This window comes from Nilaparvata lugens, chromosome 6 (genome assembly GCF_014356525.2).
Source record: "Nilaparvata lugens isolate BPH chromosome 6, ASM1435652v1, whole genome shotgun sequence".
Classification (NCBI taxonomy): Eukaryota; Metazoa; Arthropoda; class Insecta; order Hemiptera; family Delphacidae; genus Nilaparvata; species Nilaparvata lugens.
The window spans coordinates 27,522,489-27,546,469 of NC_052509.1; the positions used below are offsets into that span (position 1 = coordinate 27,522,489).

At 32.6% G+C, this 23,981-nt stretch overlaps 1 protein-coding gene across 1 annotated transcript in view; it reads left to right on the plus strand.

Annotated features, from left to right (window-relative positions):
* Window positions 1-17,102, plus strand: part of LOC120351867 (pickpocket protein 11-like) — a 115,410-nt gene extending 98,308 nt beyond the window's left edge. The window contains exons 5-6 of the mRNA XM_039430570.1: window positions 15,241-15,340; window positions 16,968-17,102. Of these exons, the coding sequence (XP_039286504.1) occupies window positions 15,241-15,340; window positions 16,968-17,031 (164 nt within the window). The 3' untranslated portion in view covers window positions 17,032-17,102. The remainder of the gene's footprint in view (window positions 1-15,240; window positions 15,341-16,967) is intronic.
* Window positions 17,103-23,981: the final 6,879 nt, after the last annotated feature.

Genomic DNA, 23,981 nt, shown 5'->3' on the forward strand with positions numbered 1-23,981 from the left:
TCGAGATGTATGCATCACTTTTTTGCGGCGACAGAGCTGAAGGACATCCAACAATATTGCAGTTAAGCTGTCGTCCAGCTAAGCAGGAGTTGAGAGAGTCGAATTTTCGCCTTCGAGAGTATATCGTCGCGAATATACAGGCCAACACTACAGTCACTTGCGAGGGTTTCATTTCATCATCTTCAACCTATTCCGGGAGCAATGTATGTGGTTTTACCCTGTCATTGCGAGATTTCGGTCGGCGGGAGAATAATGGTGAGAAAGACTTTTCCGTGTGACGCAAATGTTGATAACACACCTCAGGTTCTCCATTACTTACCTTTACATTGGGTTAAGTTTAATTCGTTAAAAATTGATGTTTTGCAACCGCATTTAATCCTAATTTTGTTAATTTTAGCGAATTTTAAAAACTGATATAGATATAAAGGTTCCGGAATTTACAGTTCAAGACGTAATATCGTCAATATATTTCACAAAGTAGATCTTCCAATTCTTGGGGAGATGTTGTAAATTCCTCTAGTTTTGTTTTTTATATATTATTTGGCTGGTTAGGGTTTAACTTTATTCTGTGCATATTTAGGCATCAAGTTGTATGTGTGTAAATTATCTGCTGTAACGGTAGCACAACCCAAGATACATATAATCGATAGTTAAGAGTTTATAGTTACTTTTGATGGATTTACTGTTTTATTGTTTTTTTTTTTCTTGACTATATAGTTATGAGTCATAATGTACTTATAAGTTTTTTTTTTCGATTTTTATTGCAGCTTTTGAAGTAGTTCAATGTTGATTCACAAATAAATTATTGTCAATTGAGATTTTCTTTTCATAATAAGTTGAATATTCATGTACGTTTTTTTTCAAGATGAGATTAAATTAAAGTGCAATGTATATTAATGTGTATAATATTGAAAGTTAGTTTCATATAATCAATGTTATTGTGCAGCATAGTTTCATTTTGAATTTGATTTGAATGTTGTAATTTAGTTTGAGTAACCTACCTCCTATGTAAAAGTTTGATTTCAATGTATAGTAGCATTATCAAGTCAATCAGGCACACGTTTGTTTCCCGAGTATATTATTTTGTTTCATCATATTTATTTTTTTTTTGTTCCCCTCTTGACTACAGACTCAGGGACGAGTCTTTCAGCGGGATGGGTGTGTGTCACCTGGTCATATGGGACATATATATGAATCATATATTTATCTCATATTGATCAGGATTTTAGAGTTTTAATTACGAAAGTTTAATGAACAATGTTTTTGTCTTTGAACAGTTTTTGTCATCGACAGAAAGATTGTTTATTTCATTTGTTATCAAAATTATTGTAGCTTCTCTTTTGTTTTTGATACAAACGTGCTCGCTTGTGCGACTGATATAAAATATGTTTTGAAATGGCTTCATGTTTGGCATTGACTGAGTATATTAATACCCAAAATTTTACTTGTGTGGTGTGTGTGAGCTCGTTCGTTAGGACTGTGAGTAAAAGTCCGGCTGTTCTGGTGAAGGGGATAGATTTTGTTCTTGTTTTATAATACAGTTTTCCTGTCACAGTTCGGGCAGTTTAAAGAGAATTGTATTATTGAATAAGAGGGGATCTGAACCCACTTCATTAGATCAGTTTTTTTTTTATTTTTAATTAATAATTAACGTCGCGTTTCAACCAGTGGATGTCAAATTGGGAAGCCATTATCATAAAGGTAGGTGACTACTGAGTCATTGTTTTAATTTTTCCATAACCACAACAAAATGAATCTTCACTAGCAGCAAGCGAGTAGCCCTTGAAATTTCATCTGTTTATTATTATTTCGTTATTTTCTAATTATAATTCTAATTTTGTACAAATAATTTATTGTTTTGTTTTAATTATCAAAAACCAGTACGATCATTTCTTGTTTTTCATTTTCCCACCCTTACATCATTTCTTGTTTTTCATTTTCCCACCCTTACATACTCGGTGAAGGCAGATCTTGCTTACAAATTCACATTGTGATAGGAAAATTACTGATTTAGTTAATAGTTATTTGTCGCAATGCACATTACAAGATCTTGCATATTAACTTGATGTATGCATTTGATGGATCACTGTTTGATCCTGTAATATGAAAGCAAGAAATATTATTACTCACTTTGAGATTCTGTGTAGAGAATGGGTTGATAATCTGCTAATGCTGATGTGGTGAAGCTTTATTACTCACTCCCTCTCTCTCTCTCTCTCTCTCCTCTCTCTCTCTCTCTCTCTCTCTATTTGTTATTGCTAGATCATTCACCTATCGAAAATTTAATATTCTTTGCAATCAGATCAAATTCATTGAATGAAATTGACATCAAGAGACAAGATATGACCATATTTGACTCTTATATACTGGTAAAACATGACAAGAAACTCTCTCTCTCCCCTCCATTCATATGCATGTGTACTGAGAGACAACCTTGGAAGATATGCTCCAATTCTACTCTAACTAACCCATCAGCACGTTTAACAATGTTGCTTCATACATCTTGGAAGCTCGAATGCACTATTTCATCTCACTCTCTCATCCATCAGCATCATGAATCTCTAAGATATAAGAACCCAATTCAACTTATACTGACAGAATAGAGTGAATCAATCTAAGCCTATGGTGACTTATGGGAGAAAAGCAATCCCAGACTAATATAGATAAGAAACTCTTTTGTAGATGTGCTAAACACATATTACTCTTTAAGTTTCTTGCTCTAGAGGTAGAGAGTTAGTGGCAAGGATGTTTTGAATATTCTTTCTAAAGAATGCACATTGATTTGTACAAAGCTCCACCAATTCATGTAGATGAATAACAATATTAGCTACAGCTATTATCAATTGCTTTTTTCATATCATATGCACTTCAAAAATCATTTTCTTAGTCTATATTATGTAAATTCATCTATAATTTGCTGTATTGTAAGCTATTGTATATAAGTGTAAAAGCCAGTATATATTGTAATCTACACGAATAAAGCACTCAATCAATCTCTCACCAGCTTTATTCTCAGATAAAAATATGCAAGTAAGGATTTTCTGTTTTTGTTAATAAGTTTGATGAAATTCTATAGCAATGATCTCAGCTTTCCTTGTCTGACAACTCGAGAGTTCTGCTCGGTTCACACCAGGTACACATGTACACTTCTTATCGCTTAGTGGATACTTAGAACTTAGAATATTGAAGGTTTATTGGAATGAGGAATCATTCATGTATACTCTTGAAATTTATTTACACAATTCACTACAATCATTCAACATTTCCTCTTCAATTTTTATTAGTTTAGCCACAGACAGTTTATGTGGTTGATGATAGCAAAGATAATCATGTATGTCATTCAAATTGGGTGTGTTTAAAAAAAATGTCTTTTAGATGTTTTACCAGCCAATGATTTTCACCAGTACAATTACACTTTCACAGACAATGTTCCAATCCATGCAGCTTTCTAAGCTCAGCTCCAACTCAGGATCTGCACTCGAGCACTTTGTTGGATCCATCACAAACGAATGAAGAAACTATACATATGTCTGTACTAATATAGAGAAATTGAATGGGTTTTTGTCCATTTCCGCCATTGCAACATATGCGGGCAGTATGATATCTCAGTGCTTGCATACAATAAACACATTGAATTTCTCGTCCATTATAGAAAAAGCATTATTGTGCTAAGTTTTTCTTTTCTGAATTTGAATAGAATTCACATTTTTTCATGCTAAGCATTCTATTGTTTTCACACATAAAATTTGGAGACAAGTCCATATTTTCCATCATCAAAGAATTATAATGATGAGCAGAGTAGAGGGTACATCGTCCTCTTGGTTTGTTTTATGAATTTCACAGGCATTATAACACCATGAACTAGTGAAATAGTTGAAATTTGGTTTCTCAATTTCATCCGGTAAACAACATACATTTTTGTGTAGCCTTCTAAGAAACTTCGCTTTCTCTGTACCTTTTGTGAAGATTTTATCATATCCTTCAAGATAAGATATCAATAATTCGTCTGTATAAATAAAATGCCCATCTTCCCAGCGTATTTTGTGATAATTGTTCTCTACCCATGTCACTTCCTTATGCAATTTAGCACCCAATTCCGACTTTGCAAATGGTGACTTGTAATGCAGCACAGCAAAGCTATTCAGTCCATTAACAATAGCAATCTCTTCCACGATAATTTGATTAGGATTTCCCTTGAACCAATGCATGTCGACTGTTGCAAATTTTTTACAGGAGAGAGTTTCTTCCTCCTGTTTCATGACGCCTGTTTTGTCCTCCATCGTCCTCCTTTGTCCTCCATTCTCCTCGTCCTCCTCCTTTGTCCTCCTTTGTCCTCTGTTCTCCTCCTCCTCCTCCTCCTGTGGTTTAGGTGTACTACATCTTGAGTGATAGTAGAAGCAGTCTTCCTTGGCATCAAGATCACATTGTATCCCGATAGACCGCGTTTTCTTCTCAGAATTAGAAGACATTGTAGATGTTAACCGAACAAAGCTGAAACCTCAAAAGAGTAGAATTTGAAAAATGCAATACTTATATAGTTTGCGCTCTATCGACAAATTACTGAAGTTCCTTCACCATGGAAGTAAGTGGTTTGTACAACATTCCCGATTCTTCACACATTTTCAAACATGAATCTTATCTTGTCAGTGTTTTTTATCTGTTCTATCATCAATAAAATAATGCATTTGAATATTTAACCAACCTAATGAATTACAGTAGCAAAGTTCATGCATTTCATTTATTCACAATATGGCACACAAACACTTATATGTTTTGATCTTTCTTTGTCAATCCTGTTCTAACCCTGTCTCGTCTGCAGAATCTCGTAAAAAATTCCAGATAAGTTGATTTAATTGTTCTTCTGTTAAATGTACATTTTTTCTATGATAGCTTTCTTAATTCTATTGATAGACTGTTCAAGAATTGTGCACTCACATTTCCATGAGCCTGGGCGGTTGCCATTCCCCCAGTAATTGTCATATGATGTACCATATAAATCACAAACATCAATATGATCATATTCTTCACTGTACCAAACACCTAATTTTTCATAATCTCTCACAAACATTAAATATTGTAGATTTGTCCATCCTTTTTCTGCTAAACGCTCCAATATATCTAGGTGTGTGTCCAAGAATTCACTTAGTTTATATCGATAACTCATTTTTTCTAAAGGAACAGAATAGTATTCACTTAATTGATTAAAATGTCTATCTATGATTAATTGAATGCACAAATCAGAAGACTTTAAGTCAGACTCCACTGATGCCCCACCAAACACGTTATCCATCTCAGTACAGTAGCTTGATGTTGTATCACTAAAGACAAGATCACTACTGACAGATTACCTTGCTTTAGCTTATTATTATTATTATTATGAAAAGCACACTCTAGCGATAATTTATTGTACTCCTCTCACCAAGCGCTTTATATATTACTAAAAAGTTGGTATGTTTTAATCAAAAGGGAATATAATTTTCTATCATCAATAGACACTTGTCAAGTATGTTGTAATTTTTGTAGAAATTGCAAAGAATTGCACATTCATAAATCTATACCAATGTCTTAGACTAATGTCGAAAGAAACCTCTGATGAATTGACACATGATATAAAATAATGTATGATTTCATACTAGCAAGGATTCCTGCATCAATTGTGGTTTATCCCAATTCCTAATCTTATTTTGTACATTTTGTATAGATTCCAATATTCTCTTACTTCGATTAATTATATATAATCAATATATAATTTTGCATTTGCCATAATATTTTGCATTGATGATTTTCCAGATGATTCAAGTCTTCATTGCACATTTCAAGTAGTGTTGTAAGCACACTGATAAAAATAGTCTGTTGCTAACACTGCTGTTACTAAATTTTTACTTGTGTAAAGATACAATAAATTGAGGTGAGCATATGCATACCACATAATTCTATTTTTTTTCGATCTCATGCAGTGAATAAGCGCATCATTCTATTCTTATAACTACAGAGTGAGAATTCACTTTCATCAAGATAATTCTTCAATATTCATTTTTATATAGTTGACTAATCATCCAAGCTTCAATATTTTTTTTTCTTTTTTTTTAGTAATGACATCATCTACCACCATGATAAATCACTCAGACAGAATATTATTATTAATGATTTTCCCCCCACAGAAAACTAGCTTTTTTCCATTGAAATGGAAAACATTATAGATGAAGCTGAATCTATCCAACAGTTGAGCTGTCTTGAGTGCTCACTCTGTTTAAAGCAAGCTTCTCCTGACATTGAGTTGCTGATTAGCTACTAGTACTAGAACAAGGTAAGGATTATTGATGAATCAAATATTCAAAATATATACATTTATTTAGACACACAAGATTTTTCTAATCAATTCACAAATAGTAATTAACCTGAACAAACACGAGTTTCACAATAATTACTCAATTTATACTAATTTCAGATCAGAGAATTTGTTAGTCTGACAAAAATTGCATAACTATTACAGTTTTCATTCAAATCTCATTAGTGATCACATTCAACTTATTAGGAAGAAAGAATCTCCTCACTTTGTCATCACAAATAGAAACAAGAATCGTTATTTTCATAATAGTTATTCAGGATAAAGTTACTCTCCAGGCTAATGTGAATCTTTCTGGAAGAAATAATCATCACTGGAGAGATGTAGGAATGATTGCATTGAAACATTGCTGAAGCGTTTTTTTCCAAAATTTGAATCAACATCTAAGAGGAGTGAGTTCACGCAAGTTTGATTTTGTTAAATATTATCATACACAAAAAAATAATCTTTTCACAACAGAGATTGTTTTAGGAGAGGAGTGCACGAACTGTACATGCAAAGGTTTGTCGGTAGATAACACATTTAGTAAGCATTAGGCTGCAGTCACTACATGACTATGTGTTTTTATCAAACATATTTTTCACAGATGGTTATCCGATGGAACATTTAACTTGGATGAATCACTTAATATTTTCGGTGCATTTTCATTATTTCTAGCTCCTGATAATTATTGTTTCTTCTCCTCCTCCTCTGCTTTTTCCATATACATACATTAGAAATCATGGCATATTGTACACCTTTAATTGTACATGAATAGCCACACTTATTGAACCACTTAGCATGTTCCTCCCGTGCTATATCAGTCTCAATCCAGTCTTTCAATGATAACACACTTTTTTCCTGTATAGAAGAATCCTGCCTCACTGAGTCTCTGTGATCCCAATGGGTCGCTAGAATTGGCTAACTCGGGACTCGCTGACTCGATGTTAATCTGCCATATGAAACTTTACTGCGTTGATCGGAATTGACTGACTGTGGAAGTGGCTGTTTCTGCATCGACCGGAATTCGTTGACTGAGAATTCACTGACTCTCCCTCTTTTCAACAGCAGTCGACAGAAATGGCTAAGTCTGGAACTGGCACAAAGTAGGAGGAATCCTCTTCTCTGTGGAACTGGCTAACTGAGAATCGACTGCTTACTACATCATCGTCTGCTACTCATTCCTTCGCACTTGGTCCTGTTCACTCTTTCACACTGGGAAGGATAACAGATTGCGGCACACTAAGCACGTATATTTTTGGTAGCTTATTTCGGTATATAAATGATTGGATCTTATGTAAAATTTGCTAATAAATCCAATAAAAATAGTTAGAGGTTAGTAACTCTGATGGTTATTGAAATAATAGGCATAATATTAAATCATTATTTTCTCCCGTTAAAAGTTGTTCAACTTGATTATTTGATTGTTAAACCAAGTATTTAAATTGGATGAAACTTAAATAATGAATATAACATTTTCAATCACCCAATAGTTTGAAATGCTACCATACTTCCATACCTCAGGAATCAGGATTGAAATGAGGCAAAAAAGAAAAAATACTATCAATTTTGAAGAATCAGTGTTTTGATTACGCCTTGTTTAGACTATTTAACTGTTATAAAACAATTTTATGTTACAAACGTTACAAAAAATTATATAACTTTGTTATAAAATAAAAAATAAACATTCTCAAACAAATAAATATAATATTGTCATATAACATTACTGACTCAGAGTCTCAGTCAAGATGGATTATGGACTCAATGTAGTCTCTCATAAGAGTATCTAGTATACCCATATCCGTTCACAGTAGAATTTTTAGTATGGGATCATTTTCTGAAAATTAATTGCTACAAGAATAGAACTTTCCACTATGTATTTATGCAATCCAACACCTGGAAAGTGAATGTAGCCTATGCAATCATAAGGAGAAATTTGTTTGAAAATGATCTGTATATAACAGAATTTTCAGCATTCAAAAATACAAATTAATCTAGTGAAGGTCGATTCCCTGCCTATCCCCCCCACAAAAAAAAACTCGTTACATCATAAAACACCAGACGATGCAAACTATAACACATTTATGTAATTCAATACTAGTCCAGTCAACGAAAGATTATAGAAGGAAACGTTTGGAACACAATTTTTGACCCCACAACACTTTTAAGGATAGTAAGTAGGTGAACATTACAAAAGTCCTCACTCCTACCCCCTGTGTTAAGGGAGTGGGGGTGGTTTAAAAGTTCCATATTTTGGTTTTTTGCATGTATCGCACAAATTCGTCTTTCAGAAATTTTTGTCAAATACAAATTAAAGCTTATGAATTAGCCTACAAGTTTCATCCTCAACATTTTTCCATATAGATATTATCTCATAGTTTTTTAGATATGAGCTCTTGAAGGAGTCACATTTTTAAGGAAACCCTCCCGGCTCAGATTTTTTCATCTTTTCGGCCTTATAACTTCTCCACGATTGAATGAAAAAATCTGTGCTAATCATGAGCCTATAGAGCACCTTATTCTCTTCAATTTCATGTATTTTTCCATTATTTTACGCATCTCCCCACGATTGTTGCAGCCATGATAGTGTTGAGTGTAAAAACTTTAGTTCAACAACAATAGATCAAGTGACAGGGAAATTTGGAGGGAATGTTTGGAACACAATTTTTGACTTCGCAGCTTTGTTTGGACTACTTAGAAGGTGATCAAAAGTCCTCATCCGTATGGTTTGAAAATTTGGTTCATTCTTTCCTGGCTTACACGCATGTATCTTGAGAATAATGCATTTCAGCGACATGATTAACTGAACAAAAATTAAGCTAGATAAATTTCCCACAAGTTTTGTAGAGTGGAGTTTTGTGATATCTCCTTTAATATTTGGGATATTCGCTTTTAAAAGTGTGAAATCCTTGAAAATACAGTTTTTCTTACAACTTTTTGCACTTTCAGGGCTTATGACTCAACAAAAATGCATTGAGAAAATAAGTACTGAACGTTGGGTTGTAGAGGATTCAATTCTCTTCAATTTGATGTATTATTTCAACATTCTTAATAAAGCAATAATTGATCATTTATCAATGTAATTTGAACACAATATCTGGAACACTATTTTTGATTCTGCAGATACATTAAGACTAGTTAGGAGCTGAACATATTGAAAATCCTCATCCCTGAACCATGTGCAAAGGTGAAGTACCGAAAAGTTGACACTTGTTGCTGTATTGACAATTTGACACTTAACACTGAAGCTGCTATAACAATTGATGGAAAGCATAGAATGGTTAAATAATCCATCAAATTAAAGAGAATTTTCTCTTTCCAATTTGATAACACTTGACCACCTCTGTTGACGAAATTCAATTGGAGGATGAAAAGATGCGGATTTCTTTATTTTACATGCTGAACTTAATATAAATAAAAATTCATTTATTGACATAAAACATTTTCCAATGAATGGCCAATGTCACAACTATTTTAAAGTTACATAATTTATAAGCTTCAGACAATAGAAAAAGGTTACATAGTATGATGATCAGTCTAATCAAAAGTTATATCAAAATTTACCTTCTTATAATTATAATCTAGGAAGTTGATTTCAATTTCAAAAATCGGCAACTTTATATAAACATTCATCCTTAAAGATATTTTTTCTTTGTTTTTGAAAACTATAACCTAAATATCTCTAACAATTACTATATATAATCAGTCATATGATAATTTTGTACCTGTTTAAAGTCACCATCCTTCTTCGAGATCTAAGATTCAGTTCTAAGGAATGATCCTGTGCCTAGTATTTAAAACTCGCACTTTGCACTCGGCAGGGGGCTACGCCCCCGGCACCTCTGAAAATGTTTTTCTGGTTTATAATTCATTTTTGGTTGAAACCTTTTCTTTTGATAAAATTATCCAATAAAACGTTAGATAATTCTGAATTTATTTCAACTCTTCTCTCATGAATGATACAAAAGTCATTGTTTCGAAGAAGTAGTAGCCATGAAACTGAGAGACAAGGAAGAAGATAGGAAATTGTATTGAATAGAAAGAGATGGAGAAACAACAGCCAGCAGGTAGTGTGCCATCCAGGATAGAGTCGGTTGAACAAAAGCCTGTCAAACTTTAACCATGATTGAATGCTATGTGAAGAGAAGCATTCTTTTCAAAAAAGACTTCCCTAATTGCTTCTTTTGGCATTTGATCATGATTAAAATTCAACAGGCTCTTGTGCAACTGGGAAAATGCGTTTGTTCAATTCGGAGTGATCATAAAATATCTTGTGATTTATAATTAGATTTCCTATTGAAAAGCTCAAGGGCCTATTCATACAGCAACCACATAGTACAAATTATTGTATTATTGTATTATGTGGTCGCTGTATTCATAGCCCATAACATAGGCCTAAGAAGTCTTGCTGCCCTGACAACTACCTGTTCATTGGAATAGAAACTAGTTTTCATATTTCAACCATGGTATCTTTAACTCAACAAATACGAAAATAATTACTTTCTATGTGACAAAAGTAAACATGGAAATAATAAACAAGTCATTACCACGAAGCTATAAAAAGTGTGAGAAGCTTATTTTTCTTGTAGAAATCGTATTGTTAAATTATTCATAAATACAATTTAACGTTGTACACTGGAAAGTGAAATGATAATGATAATAAGGCAAATAAGTATTCCACATTTGATACCTACATGTTCTCCAATGATAATATGTAATCACACAACACAAGATAAGGTTGTTTAATAGGAAATACAATAATAAAGGCAAATTATTATTCCACATTTGATATGTGAATGTTCTTCAAAGATAGCCGACTATGTGATTACACAATAGGTAGCCTACACAACACACAGATGAAATTAGAAATAATACATGAGACTAATTGGATAAAATTACTCTATTATTACATTACTGAATTAACATTGATTTAAACAGAATTGTCTTTAGCAAGTAAATAGTGATTAACACAACGTTATTCAAGGGAAGAATGATTGTATCTGAAGCTCTAGACAGTTTTCTTGCACTTAGAGGAAGATATAATTTTCAATGTAGGCTATTAACTTTTAAACGAAGCACGAAGCTTATCTCTCGTCAATATCCTAAAATTAGCAAGTTCTTAAGCCCGGGGGAACTAACCAGTTTCTACAGTATTATTATCACCCTCCTGACTATTTCTAACCAATCCACTATTCGTCTTATTTCGTTTTTTTTTTGTCTTATTTCATTGTTGCAGTACAATGAATACGGAATACTGTTCTGGTTTCTCAAGTGATCATCATTTTTTTTATTTATTTAGGAACTTCGACCAAAGGATATAGAATATTTGCAGTAGAAACACTTTACTTACATGGGTTACTATTGTTCAAATAAATAAAAACAATATAAAAATGTTGTACCCTACATTATTAAAGACTTTAAAAAGTGAGGATAATTTGAAAGGATAATATAGTTGAAAGATGATAATATAACTTTTTTTTTCCTGAAAATTACACATGGCAACCTTTTTAGCACAAGATATCATGTTTATTAAAAATCGTTAAATATATAAAAATATAGGTCTACTAACAATATATTTGTAAAAGTATATTTGCTTTTCAGAAAAGAGATTTCTAGCTCTATTTCAAATTTTGATTCCACTTGGCATTTGTTGCTTTTGTACTTTTTGAAATATACACAGGCTGTTATTGTCACTGCCTGAATTCAGTAGATTTATTTCAAGTGTTCAAATATATCAGGTACCATATAAACAATATTTAATAGCACCAATATTTAGTTTTCATAAAAATAGATTTCTAATTGTATTTCTAAATTATAAATTATATAAATTTCCAATTAACAGTCTTCTCACAACAATATTCAACAGTAAAACAGACAATATTCATAGAAGAGGCAAGTTGAAAAGTCAAGAGTTCAAGAGTCTTGTGGTGAGGAAAAAATGTATTGAAAAAATAAATTTTTCTCAAATACAGTAGACAAGGAGATAATTCTTGACATCTATATACTTGATACGCTAAATATATATATACTTGAAACTAAATGATAAATATTCAGTTTTATTTATATTAAGAGTAAGGCTATTACAGTTTATTGAAGTCATTAACACAAATGGCAAGTGGAAATTCTGCAAGTGAAATTAATAAGACTCTTACAAATAAGCCAGGAAACTATGAAACAGTCCAAGAAATCCCTCTTAAAGATAATATTTTTTTAAGATTCTTTTAGATTTTTAAGTCGACGCGCAATTAAAAAAGGAACATACCTGTCAAATTTCATGTAAATCTATTACCGCGTTTCGCCGTAAATGTGCAACATATAAACATTTAAAATTAAGAGAAATGCCAAACCGTCGACTTGAATCTTAGACCTTACTTTGCTCGGTCAATTATATAGACAAGCAATAATAGACATGAAAAAGGGGATGTGCTTTCAATATAATAATCTAGTTCTGATTTTTCAGTATATTGTTTGGATACATAAGAGAAGTCCAAAACCAATTTTTGCATGCCAAATTTCCTTATGCTAGATACAGAATGGCCCAAACACCTCGTATTTTCAGTTCACTTTCTAGTTTTCAGCTTATTTCCGCCAAATCCAGTCATCGGACAGTTAAATTTGATCTCGCCTTTTTTCAGATTATAAAATTCTGAATAAAATGAAATCACTTGGAGCTCTCTATATGTAATGTGTTCTGAGTCACAAAAACGAGTAAAATTTCAACAAAATAATCAATTTTAATGAATTTTAGTTTTCAATCAACAATATCTTCGGATTGCTACAATTCAAATGTATAATCTAACCAATATTGTATTTATACAATAAAGTGCATATTTGATGAAAAATTATACACATTATAGAATGAAACTCAAATCATGCATTATATAATTATGCAATATAATCGTGAATTGCATAATATGAAATGTATATTATGGGTATAGAGAAATTCGTCAGAAATCTGATTCTAAGCTGAGAAATGCAAGCATGTTAATGGTCACTATTTTTCAACAAGATTAAAATAAAAAATTGGAAATAGATTTTCTGTCTGGGTAGCAAACCTTATCTGTTTCAAATTACACAAAAAGTCAACCATTTGTGAGAATCCCTCTCACAAGCCTCAAGCAGCAATTAGATTTTTCTAAAATGAAGGGCGATCCTTCATTTAAGAAAAATCTAATCGCTGCTTGGGGGTTGTGATAAAATGTTAAATACATAAGCTTTTTGAGAACTTTTTAATAAAATGTTACAATTTGACATACACTCCACTAAGGTCTAGGATGTTTTGGTGAAAATGTTTTCAAATCCTCCCAAGATTAAACTAGAAATTAACATAACTTTAATTCAATTAAAATATTAACTGCTTCTTATATTTGATAGAGCTTCTCAATCAGCGATCTATATAGCAGTCCATGGAGCATGTTTCCAGTTTTCTGCTGAAAGATAGAACATGCAACAAAAAATGTTTTGTTTCATAGTCAGGAATTTGCACTACCCTATTCAATTTTCAAACAAAAGGGAAGTCAGCTTTTTGTCAGTGGCATTTTGGGCTGAAACCAGGAATCCAACACTCGCCCTCTAGCACTCTCCTTCACTCACTCACTCTCTCCATCTCACACACACTTTCTCACACACACTCTCTCACACTCTCTCTCTTTCTCACACACACACATACAGCCCCACACATACACAAATGCACATGCACCTACTTTCTATTCTCCAGTCACCACATGTGCTAATGTGTCCAATGGCCAACTCTAAGGTACGAAGTAGAGAGGGGATGATGGTTTGGTTTTGAATTTCTGAGACAAGACAAGAGTTCTTCCATTCGAGAATTTCTGTTTGTTAGTTCACTTTTCACTATGGTTTAAACTTTAAAGCTTCAAAGTGGATGACATATCACACAGTGCACTCCAGTAATCCAGTGAGATAGTTAGTTGTAGTGTATAGGTTTGTTTTAATTATTGAGTTTCTATCTGTTGTTTTTCCTGTTTCCTGTGTTCTTCATTTTTGTGTTCGTTCCTCTTCGTTACTGTGTCTGCTCCTGAGTATACAGTGTCAGTGCAGGTAAATGAAAACTACAACCATATTTTTTTATTACCAACTTGATTTATTGTATTGGAAACAAAATTGTTTTGGAAATTCTTATTTGATGTCGTCAGAACCAGTATTGTCAGAAGTTTCAAATAGATTTGGAAATTAATTCGTCTTTCTTTATAATTTTCTCAATTTTTGAATAATTTACAAATATTGCCGACTTCTTATTTATCTACAAATTATTTGAAATAGTATCAACTCTATTTTTAATGTTGAGTTAGAATGAATCAAAATTTCATGCAATCGCTTTTGATCTTTCACTCAGTCAGATAGCTTATTAAGACAATACCTATAGTTGAATGAAACTACAGTTATTTTCTCTTCAAAAATGTTCTATGTTTATCCCATTTTATAAAAAATATTCAAATTTTGAACACTAGTTGTTCACTGCTTTTGGGATTTGGGAAAACATTGATGCAGGGGATCAATGTTTTGCTAAAATATTTTCATTTTCATACCATACGAGAATATTTTATTAGAATTTTTTGTGACAATTTTGCAGTATTTTTGCGTCAATAGGATTCTGTGTTTCTCTTGAATAAATTCTGACTTATGATTATATGGGTTGAAGTTTGAAAAAAAACATTTGTTTACATTCAAAGATGAACATTTGCGAAGATGAGCATTTACATTTTGCGAATCAAAGATGTATTGGTAATCTCCATTGGTATATTTCATCATGAGTTCAATAATATTGATGCAATTTTTAATTTGCCACCTATTATGTAAGAAGGTGATTTAGTAGCCTATTGTTTGATATACTATCACTATGACTGTATCTATCAATGTATTGCTATATTTTTTCTTATTCAATTTTGTTACAGTTGCTGTTCAAACGTTGTTTGGTGACATTGCAACTGAAGTGAAATATGGATCGTTGGCGTCGAAATGGCTTCAAAAAGCCAGAACAAGGGTGTTGAGAAGGTGAATGAACAATTTTTTATTGTTTAAAATTACAACGTAAATTATTTAGTGAATCATGTCTAACCGTGATTTTTTTGTTATTGATGAAAAAGTATGGAATAATCATAAATTAGTAGTCCCAATACATCTGGAGAAATTTCAAATAAGTTACTTGAATCAAAGAAGAACTCATCGTTTCGTCCACTTCACCACTTGCTCCCAATACTCTTTTCCAATGTCTTCTTTTGCATCCAATATCTAATCACTGCTACCCAAAGATGGAACCTCCTTCAAACATAGTTTTTCAACAGCCTTTGAAATTCAACGATACATATGCACATATACAGAGTGAGTCATATGTATGGGAACCCTTCAATAATTTTGAGACTGTATTGTAGATATAATACTGTAACTTTCAGGATAAGTTATTGATAGAATACTCTACCTTTTAATGTACAACTGAGTTCCAACACCTTATAAGGGGTTTACTTGGGGGTTGTAACTGGAATATTTAAAATGTAAACACCCATTGTGTGGTTAATCATTTTAAAGGTCTTTTCAAAACAAGAAAGATGGCATCAATAAGAATGTTCTATGATACTTGTATCCAAAATGGCGGCTGATTGAAGTTTTAGTTTTTGAAGAAATAAGGGGTTGTAACTCAAATATTTAAAATGTAAACACCCATTGTGTGGTACATAATTTTGAAGGCCTTTTTAAAACAAGAATGATGACATCAATAAAAATGTTCTATGATACTTTTATCAAAAATGGCGGCTGATTGAAGTTATAGTTTTTAAATAAATGATTGATAAAAGTAATAAAACTTAAAACCACACTTTTTTTAATGAATAACGGAACACATTGAAAAACTGATTATTTATTTAGTAATCTGTTTGGTACTTTTTACATTTCATTTCAAAAGATGCTCGAAATGCTCCCCTTCTCTTGTTTCACAGTGTTCCAAACTGTCATAAATGTAAATGAGATGTCCTTATGAAGGCCTAAGTCATTTATATTTTTATGTAATTCATTTATGTATGTCAAAAGGTAGAGTATTTGACCAATAACTTATCCTGAAAGTTACAGTATGTATAACAGTCTCCAACTTATAAAAGTTTTTTGCATTATATTTTTGAAATGGCAAGGATATCACTGCCCATAAGCTTTTTCGAGGACACGTGGACAAAGCTAGAAGACAAAAATAACTATATCTCAGTAATTTATTATAGGATTTTACAAAATCAGGCATAATTCTCTTGAGAATTGGAAGCTCTGAATTTTACTCATGATACACATTTCCATTGAACAATGATTCAGACAGTAAACTTAAATATAAAACTTTAATGTAGACATGATACCATACTAAATTTTTAAGGAAAATATTCATCCATTAAATAAATATGGTGATCATTCTTAAAAAATTAAATGCCGGATTACATGAAAACTATGGAGGATTCAGAATTTATCTTGAAGAATAGAATACCGTGGTTGTGGTAGTACTGATGTATGTATTTTTGGGACACTCTGTATGAGTTGACAAGCTACATAATCAGCATTCTGAGAATTGATTACCGAGAAATTTTATATTCTACTCATAATAACCTATTAAGTTATCCCACTAAACTGTACATTTCATATTTTACAGGACCAAGATCAGAGAGACTACGCCTCATGGAGCTCAAATCGAGGACGATAGCAGTTCAAAGTAAAAATATATAATTAGTTATAAATTGAAAGTTCAATTTTCATAATAATTAATAAAAATCATTGCATTTTATTGGAAATAATGTTTTCTTATTTACATTTTTCGCTCATAATGACATACTCTGAAGTTAAGCTTTAAAGAAAATAAACTAATAGATATTAATATTTAATATTTTAATAGATATTCAAAGTAATAATTGATGTGTTACTCAGATGTATATGAACTGTTTTCCATTTGAGGTGTTGCAAGCATAGAGGGCTGTTTGAACTAGAGCAGATTTGATTTAATTCATCAAATGGCGAGTGACTCATGCACTGCTCCCTCTCAGGACAGTCTGCAAGCTGTTATTGGTTAGCAGAGGTCGATCTCGACTCAATCAATGTAGCTACAGAGACAGTTTATAGACTGCCCTGACAGGAGAGAATGAATAAGTAATTTGCCATTCACAGGAGAATCTTAAGGAATATTTAAATTTGAATATATAGATTTCATCTATATATAGAATGTATGGATGTCCACTGAGTATAGAAATAGAGTATTAAGGCAATAGTAAGATTGGAGAGCATTAGTTTGGAAGAATAATTGAATCATTAATAATAAGAATTACAGATTTATTTCAAATTCTGGATGAAATTTGAATTATCATCAAGCATTGATATTGGATTGCACTGGCCTTGAATCAGATTCATGATTCGAAGCTGAAACAAGCTCACTTCAAGAAGGCAGTATGCATTGAATCAGGATTGATTCACTCTAAACATCCAGCTTGAATCAGACTCTAATTGAGCTAGAATCACAATAGAATCGAGCTTGCATTTCGTGAAAGGTGTGCCAGGTGGCCTTGAATGGGGAGATTGCATCCAGCATGCGTTTCAAGCCTGAGTCAAGACTGCATCTCAATCCTGATTCGACCGTGCATCTCGGGCCTGAATTGAGCTCGCAACGTGCCCTTGATTTTAGCTCGCAGCACCAGCCTGATTAGAGCAAGCATTTCGAGCTCGAAACTAGCTTGAATGATGTATAAATGGACTCTTGAAATGAACTCATTTCCAGCAAAATGCATGCGAATGAAATCTTGAATCAAGCGCTCACGTTTGACAAAATGAGCTTGTTTTGATTTCGATTCAAGTTGATTTTGCTGATTAGGCAGAATCAGCGGGTTCCAGAGTTAGCCAATTCTGTCAGCGACAGAATCAGTGAGTTCCTAGCCAGTCACTTCCACAACCACAGCTAGCCAAATTCCAGTTAGCCAATTCTGCATTCTCATCCTAACAATATCAGTACATTCTCCAGTATCTCTTTTTAGCATTATACCATATTTACGTTTAATCTCGATTGCTATCTCACTGTCATCTACATTGGATATAGTTACATTTCCAACAGATATTTTACGTATGAATTTACAGCTAGGTGATGATCATGTATTGCATCATCAGACTCCAACCAACTTCATATCTCTACACTGCAGAACGCACACCACACTATATCATTCATTTTTGTGAAGTAAAACCCTGCCCTAGTCATTTCAGAAGCACTTATAAATGGTACTTGCAAACCTTCAAATGTTTTCAAACGTTCAATTTCATGTTTAAAATTTGTTTTGCATACACTATACATTCTTGATTCTTCACAATTCATTTTTACACAAAAATTTTCTAATATAAAACACAATTCAAATAACCATTTTAAGCTAGACAAACACTAAATCATCATCACCATCATCATTCAAGGATTAGGCTCTGTTGGCCTGTTCCGACATCCATTTCTTCATTGCTCGTGCTAGGCCTCTTCTCCCATCGGGTTTGTAGTGCCATGCTTGAATTGGAAGTCTATTTGCTGGCAAATGTGCATCGCAACAAATAACTATTAACTAAATCAGTAATTTTCCTATCACAATGTGAACTCTTGTATTGTGAACAGATCTATTGGAAATTAGTATAGTAAAGAAATTTATCAAATAGTTTGTAACGTATTGAAAATTGGATGGATAAATAAAAATTCCTATTTGAAGAAATTTATAGGTCCAGGTGAAATAATAGGCTAATATCGCCGAAGATGATAACGTTAAAGATTAGATAATATCAGGCATCATGGCCAAATTGTACAACAGCCGAATAGGAATGAAAATAATTTTTGCTACCTGTATAATATTATATAAAATATTGAAAATTTGATGTTAGGCGAAAAACATCTACTGATCGGCGACCTGATGATCGACCAAGTCGCATAACGTAGAATCTGACCAAACACCTTGGCAGAAACTTATTGTAGCGAAACAGTATTCAACTTGAGGAACCAAAGGTTACACGTAGCTAATTGTTGTAATATAAGAATCAATCTATAATCTTTATAAAATTACTTTGCATGTAAAAAGCAAATTAAAAACCCCAAACAAAAATAATTAAATGTATTAAGGAAGTAGGAGGTTCCTAGGCGCATGAATACTATAATAATTTGCATGCACCAATCAAATGTTAGCAATTGATAGGCGGCAATAGTGAGCCGATTCAAATATATTTGTATATATTTCTACAAATGATAAGAATTTATAAATTATTATTGTGCAGTTTATGTTTTGGATATGGACCGAAGGCAAATAAATTATTAAAGATGTAACATAAGTAATAATTTAATAGTTTGGTATGGTCTATTTGAGCCATGAATGGCGGAGGAACAGAATATTTAAATTTCATGTAAATTTGGAAATCGGAAATGAAAATTGTGAATTAGAAGAGAGAACTTCAACACTTGCCTGCCAACGACCACCATGAGATGTCACCAAAAATTATAGAGCGTAATATCTTACTATACCTTTTAATAACTTAAAGTAAATCGAATTTATAATTTTTTTCATAAGACTTTGTGATGCTAATGTAAAGCAGAAGTCATTTTTAAATAATTTTTTAACCCCTTGGAAGAGACGACTCCGGCTACAAATAATCCAGGACCACCAGGAGTTTGGATCGACATCAGCAGCTCATAGAAAATTCCAGCATGTGAGTGAAAAATATTCGAAATAGTGATAGGGCACCCTCAGTGCTTCGAAATGAAATAAGAATCAAAGCTAGCTCGTCGAAAGGGTTTTTTAAGAATTAAGAATTTGGTAAAAATACTTGCGCAAGTAAAGATAGTATAAAAGGTATTTTATTAGATATTAACAAATCAATCCATATATCAAAAGATCCATCAATCAAAGAATACTAAGTTCTAGGCTGTTAATACAATATTCATATGATCATTAATTTCTGCAATATAATTTGTGATAATATAATGTAGCTCTGATTCACTAGATGAATTGATCTATCTATTCCGTCAGGTGCCGAATCTCGCACCCTGATAAAAAAAAATACTTATTATAAAGAAATATATTGGAAACCATAGAATTTAATATATATATTTGGATTATTAGTTTATCAATTTATCATGCTAATTTAAGAAATTTTTATACGAAATAGAATCGTCCAAGTTGACAAGTATCAGCAAGTTGATATCGAAGCTACAAGCAAATAGATGCATATGATCATGAAATGAAAGCACATGGTAACATTTCGTGCTATAGAACCTAAAAAATAGTATTAACCTGTTATATTTTATTGATTTCGTTTCTTGTTATATTATATATATATTTCTGTCGCTCTATATATTTTTGTTTTGACTTATTTTTGAGATATTTGTTAATATATGAATAAATTTTTTTATGGTGTACGATTTATTTTTATTCCTAAATACTATAGGATATAAGTTTTATATATATATATTTTTAATAAATTATCAGTATTATTGTGGAAGCTCATATCTGGGCCTATAAAGATTTTTATGAGACTATATCCTAGTAAATCCACGATCAGATTTTATAATTATTGAAATATTTCTCATGCTCTACCGATTGATGCCAAGCAGGAGGCTAATCGTTATTTAATTATAAAAAATAACGTGACAAGTTTCATCAAATAACTAACCAACCTTCGATTTGCTGTGTCCTCCTACCACCTCCTTTGTCCTCCCACTCCTCCTCCTCCTCCTCCTCCTCCACTCTAACTCTGCTGATTGCTTCTATATGAGCTCTCCTGTTATCAGAGAAGGAAAGTTGCAATCATGATGACAAAATCCACTCAAAGTGTTAGATCTCTTTTTTTAGTTGAGTGGATTTTGGAGCATATGCTGTGAGTAAAAATAACACAGACACACGCACACACACACACACACACACCACACACACACACACACACACACATACACACACACACACTCTCTCCCCCTACGTTGTTGGTAAGTATTTTTAATTTACAATCTACACACAAAATAACCGTTTTCTCTCGGGATCAATGTTATGCATCATATTTTTTCATGACAAGACTTTTGTAATCTTTAAGATAATTTGAATAATATCATCATTACTTGCATATTTAAGGCTGAATTTATGCTCAGATTGCACATGGACTGAGTTGTCAAGGATCAAGGGACATAAATGTGTAGTTTCCCTAAAATTTCTGATAAAGGAAGAAGCAAAAGCTGAACAGACCTTGGTGACTGGGATTTTATTTGCAAAATCATTCAAGATTCGGTGATCCGAATCTTTGGAGGTTCTTCCTTTTGAATTGAATTGGAATTTTCCTATAGGTTGACTCCCATCTACATCTCTTCCACTCTTTTCATTGATTATTATTCCTCAAGATATCTCTTCCATAATGTCATCTCACCTTCTGCTAATATTATTTGTTAGCTCATTCTAGCAACAAATCGTATAAGAACAAAAAAGAGTCAGCAGAGTGAGAGAAAAAGACAAGTCTAGAATAAATAACAATTTTCACCTAAACAAACAAGAAGAGAAAACTCCTGGGGAAGCTACACTGACAGGCACATATTTTCTCCCTGTAAAGATTTCCACGTGAGGAATTATTCATTCCCTTGAAGACTGAACCATGTTTTCCTGTTCAGACACATTATTCTAGGAAAATCCTTGCTGATGGAACTTGAAATGATGAGTGTTTAAACTATTGAAATTGAAAAACGATTGAAAAAAGTTGAATATTTTGGTAAGCTGTGAATGTTTATGAGTTTTCAGATCTGGATAGAACCCAAGTAATAAGTACTCAAGTATAAGTCCGGGATCTGTGTGTGAGTTGTCATCATGGTACGTTGATCTGCAGACATTGCAAATCAGTAATTAAGTTTATCCTGGTTATGTAGTCCTGGTGTTCTCATACCCTGTTTGTTTTTGTTCACATAATCAATTGGTTTTTAGAATCAAAGATGGTAACAGTATGCAGTATACACTGAATTCAAACGCAGCAGATCACATCAGCTTATAGAGAGAGAGAGAGAGAGAAGCATAAGTTCAGCTGAGAAAAAGTTTATCATCTTCACTCCTAGAGCTATCCAAAACCGCAATAACAGTGATTGTGACAAGTTTTTAAAGGATCAATCACATGTGTGTGTGTGTGTGTGTGTGTGTGTATATGTTTGTGTGGTGTGTGTGTGTATATATGTGTGTGGTGTGTGTGTGTGTGTGTGTGTGTGTGTGTGTGTGTGGGTGGGTGGGATTACAAACTTCATAGACTGAAATCATTCGAAAATAAAGCTTTGCATTTTGTGAGAATTATATTAGTCATACCTCAGATTCTGATAATCCAAAGAGAAGTGCATGCTAGTCCAAATTGTAAGTGTATGTGTGTGTTTTTATGCTCTAACACATAATGTAACCTTGAGAGGACTGGAATGATCGTTGAAATTCATTCATTTATCTTGTGGAAAACGCAAATGCAGTAGGCATTGATATGGAAGGATTTGTTTTGCAACAATGATTCTAACCCGTGTCAGCAGCAAGCCTTGTCACATGGAGTTCTATCTGATGAATTGGATAGTATCAATATTATAAAATTTAATTTTAAAAATTCGTTACAGAAAAAATAATTTCTGTTTGTTCATCAAAATATTATACAATGTAGGGAGTGAGAGCAAACTATACCAATTGCTCAATGCTCTTGCATTTCCTTGTTTTCATGACTCTACTACTGACATAGGTGTAAACTTGAGTTCAAAGTGACAACTGTTAGCAATGCTATGTCCATTTCTAAATAAGTCACTTGAGAAATGACTCATACTATAAAATGATTTACATCAAAAGCATATCAGTATCTCTTTCCTTATGGATGAATCTTTTTCAAAACACCTAGCTTGATTCTAATTTTATAATTCAAATCTATGTTTGGCTTCTCAAAGTCTTTCTTGTTACTGCGTCTCATACTACAGTGGCTTCCAAACTGTGAAATATCACACTCCATAAATATACTGTTTGATTGTTCCTTCTCCTCCAAGGAAGAAATTATCTAACACCTAATGTGAGTGAGAATATTGTACAACAGCTAAAGCCAATGAAATTATATTATAGTGTTTTTTCACTCTCGACTTTTACTCTTGACTTTTCACTCTCACTCTAACTTTGAGTGTGGGGTAAGAGTAGTGAGATGAAAAAGCTATTAATGCTATTCTGGAGAGTGATGAAAATATCATTTACTGTAATATAATTTATGTTGAAAAATGTACATCTAACTAGACATATGAGTCTCCTATAACTAACCAAATCCCTGAACATCAGCAATATGTATTGTTTAATGAAGGATCCTGACAGCAAAAAACTTGTTCCAACAATATTCTATTGCTTGAAGCAGTGTGTTAAGTTTACTCAAGCAAAGAGTATCTTACTTACTTCAATAATTAGACTGCTAATTGTAATCTTAATTTGATTTTCCAGCATTGTGGTGTTATTACAGTATTCCACTTTTTCATGAATGGTATAGTCTTCCAAGCTTGTGACAGAAACTCAATATTGATAGAAAATCTATGTTCGTTATAGCTTGGCATAGCATTGAGTGTAAATACACAAATTCCTCATGATAGACAATTTATTATTCTTCTTCGTCAGTGTAAGGGATTGTGATCACAAGTCACTAT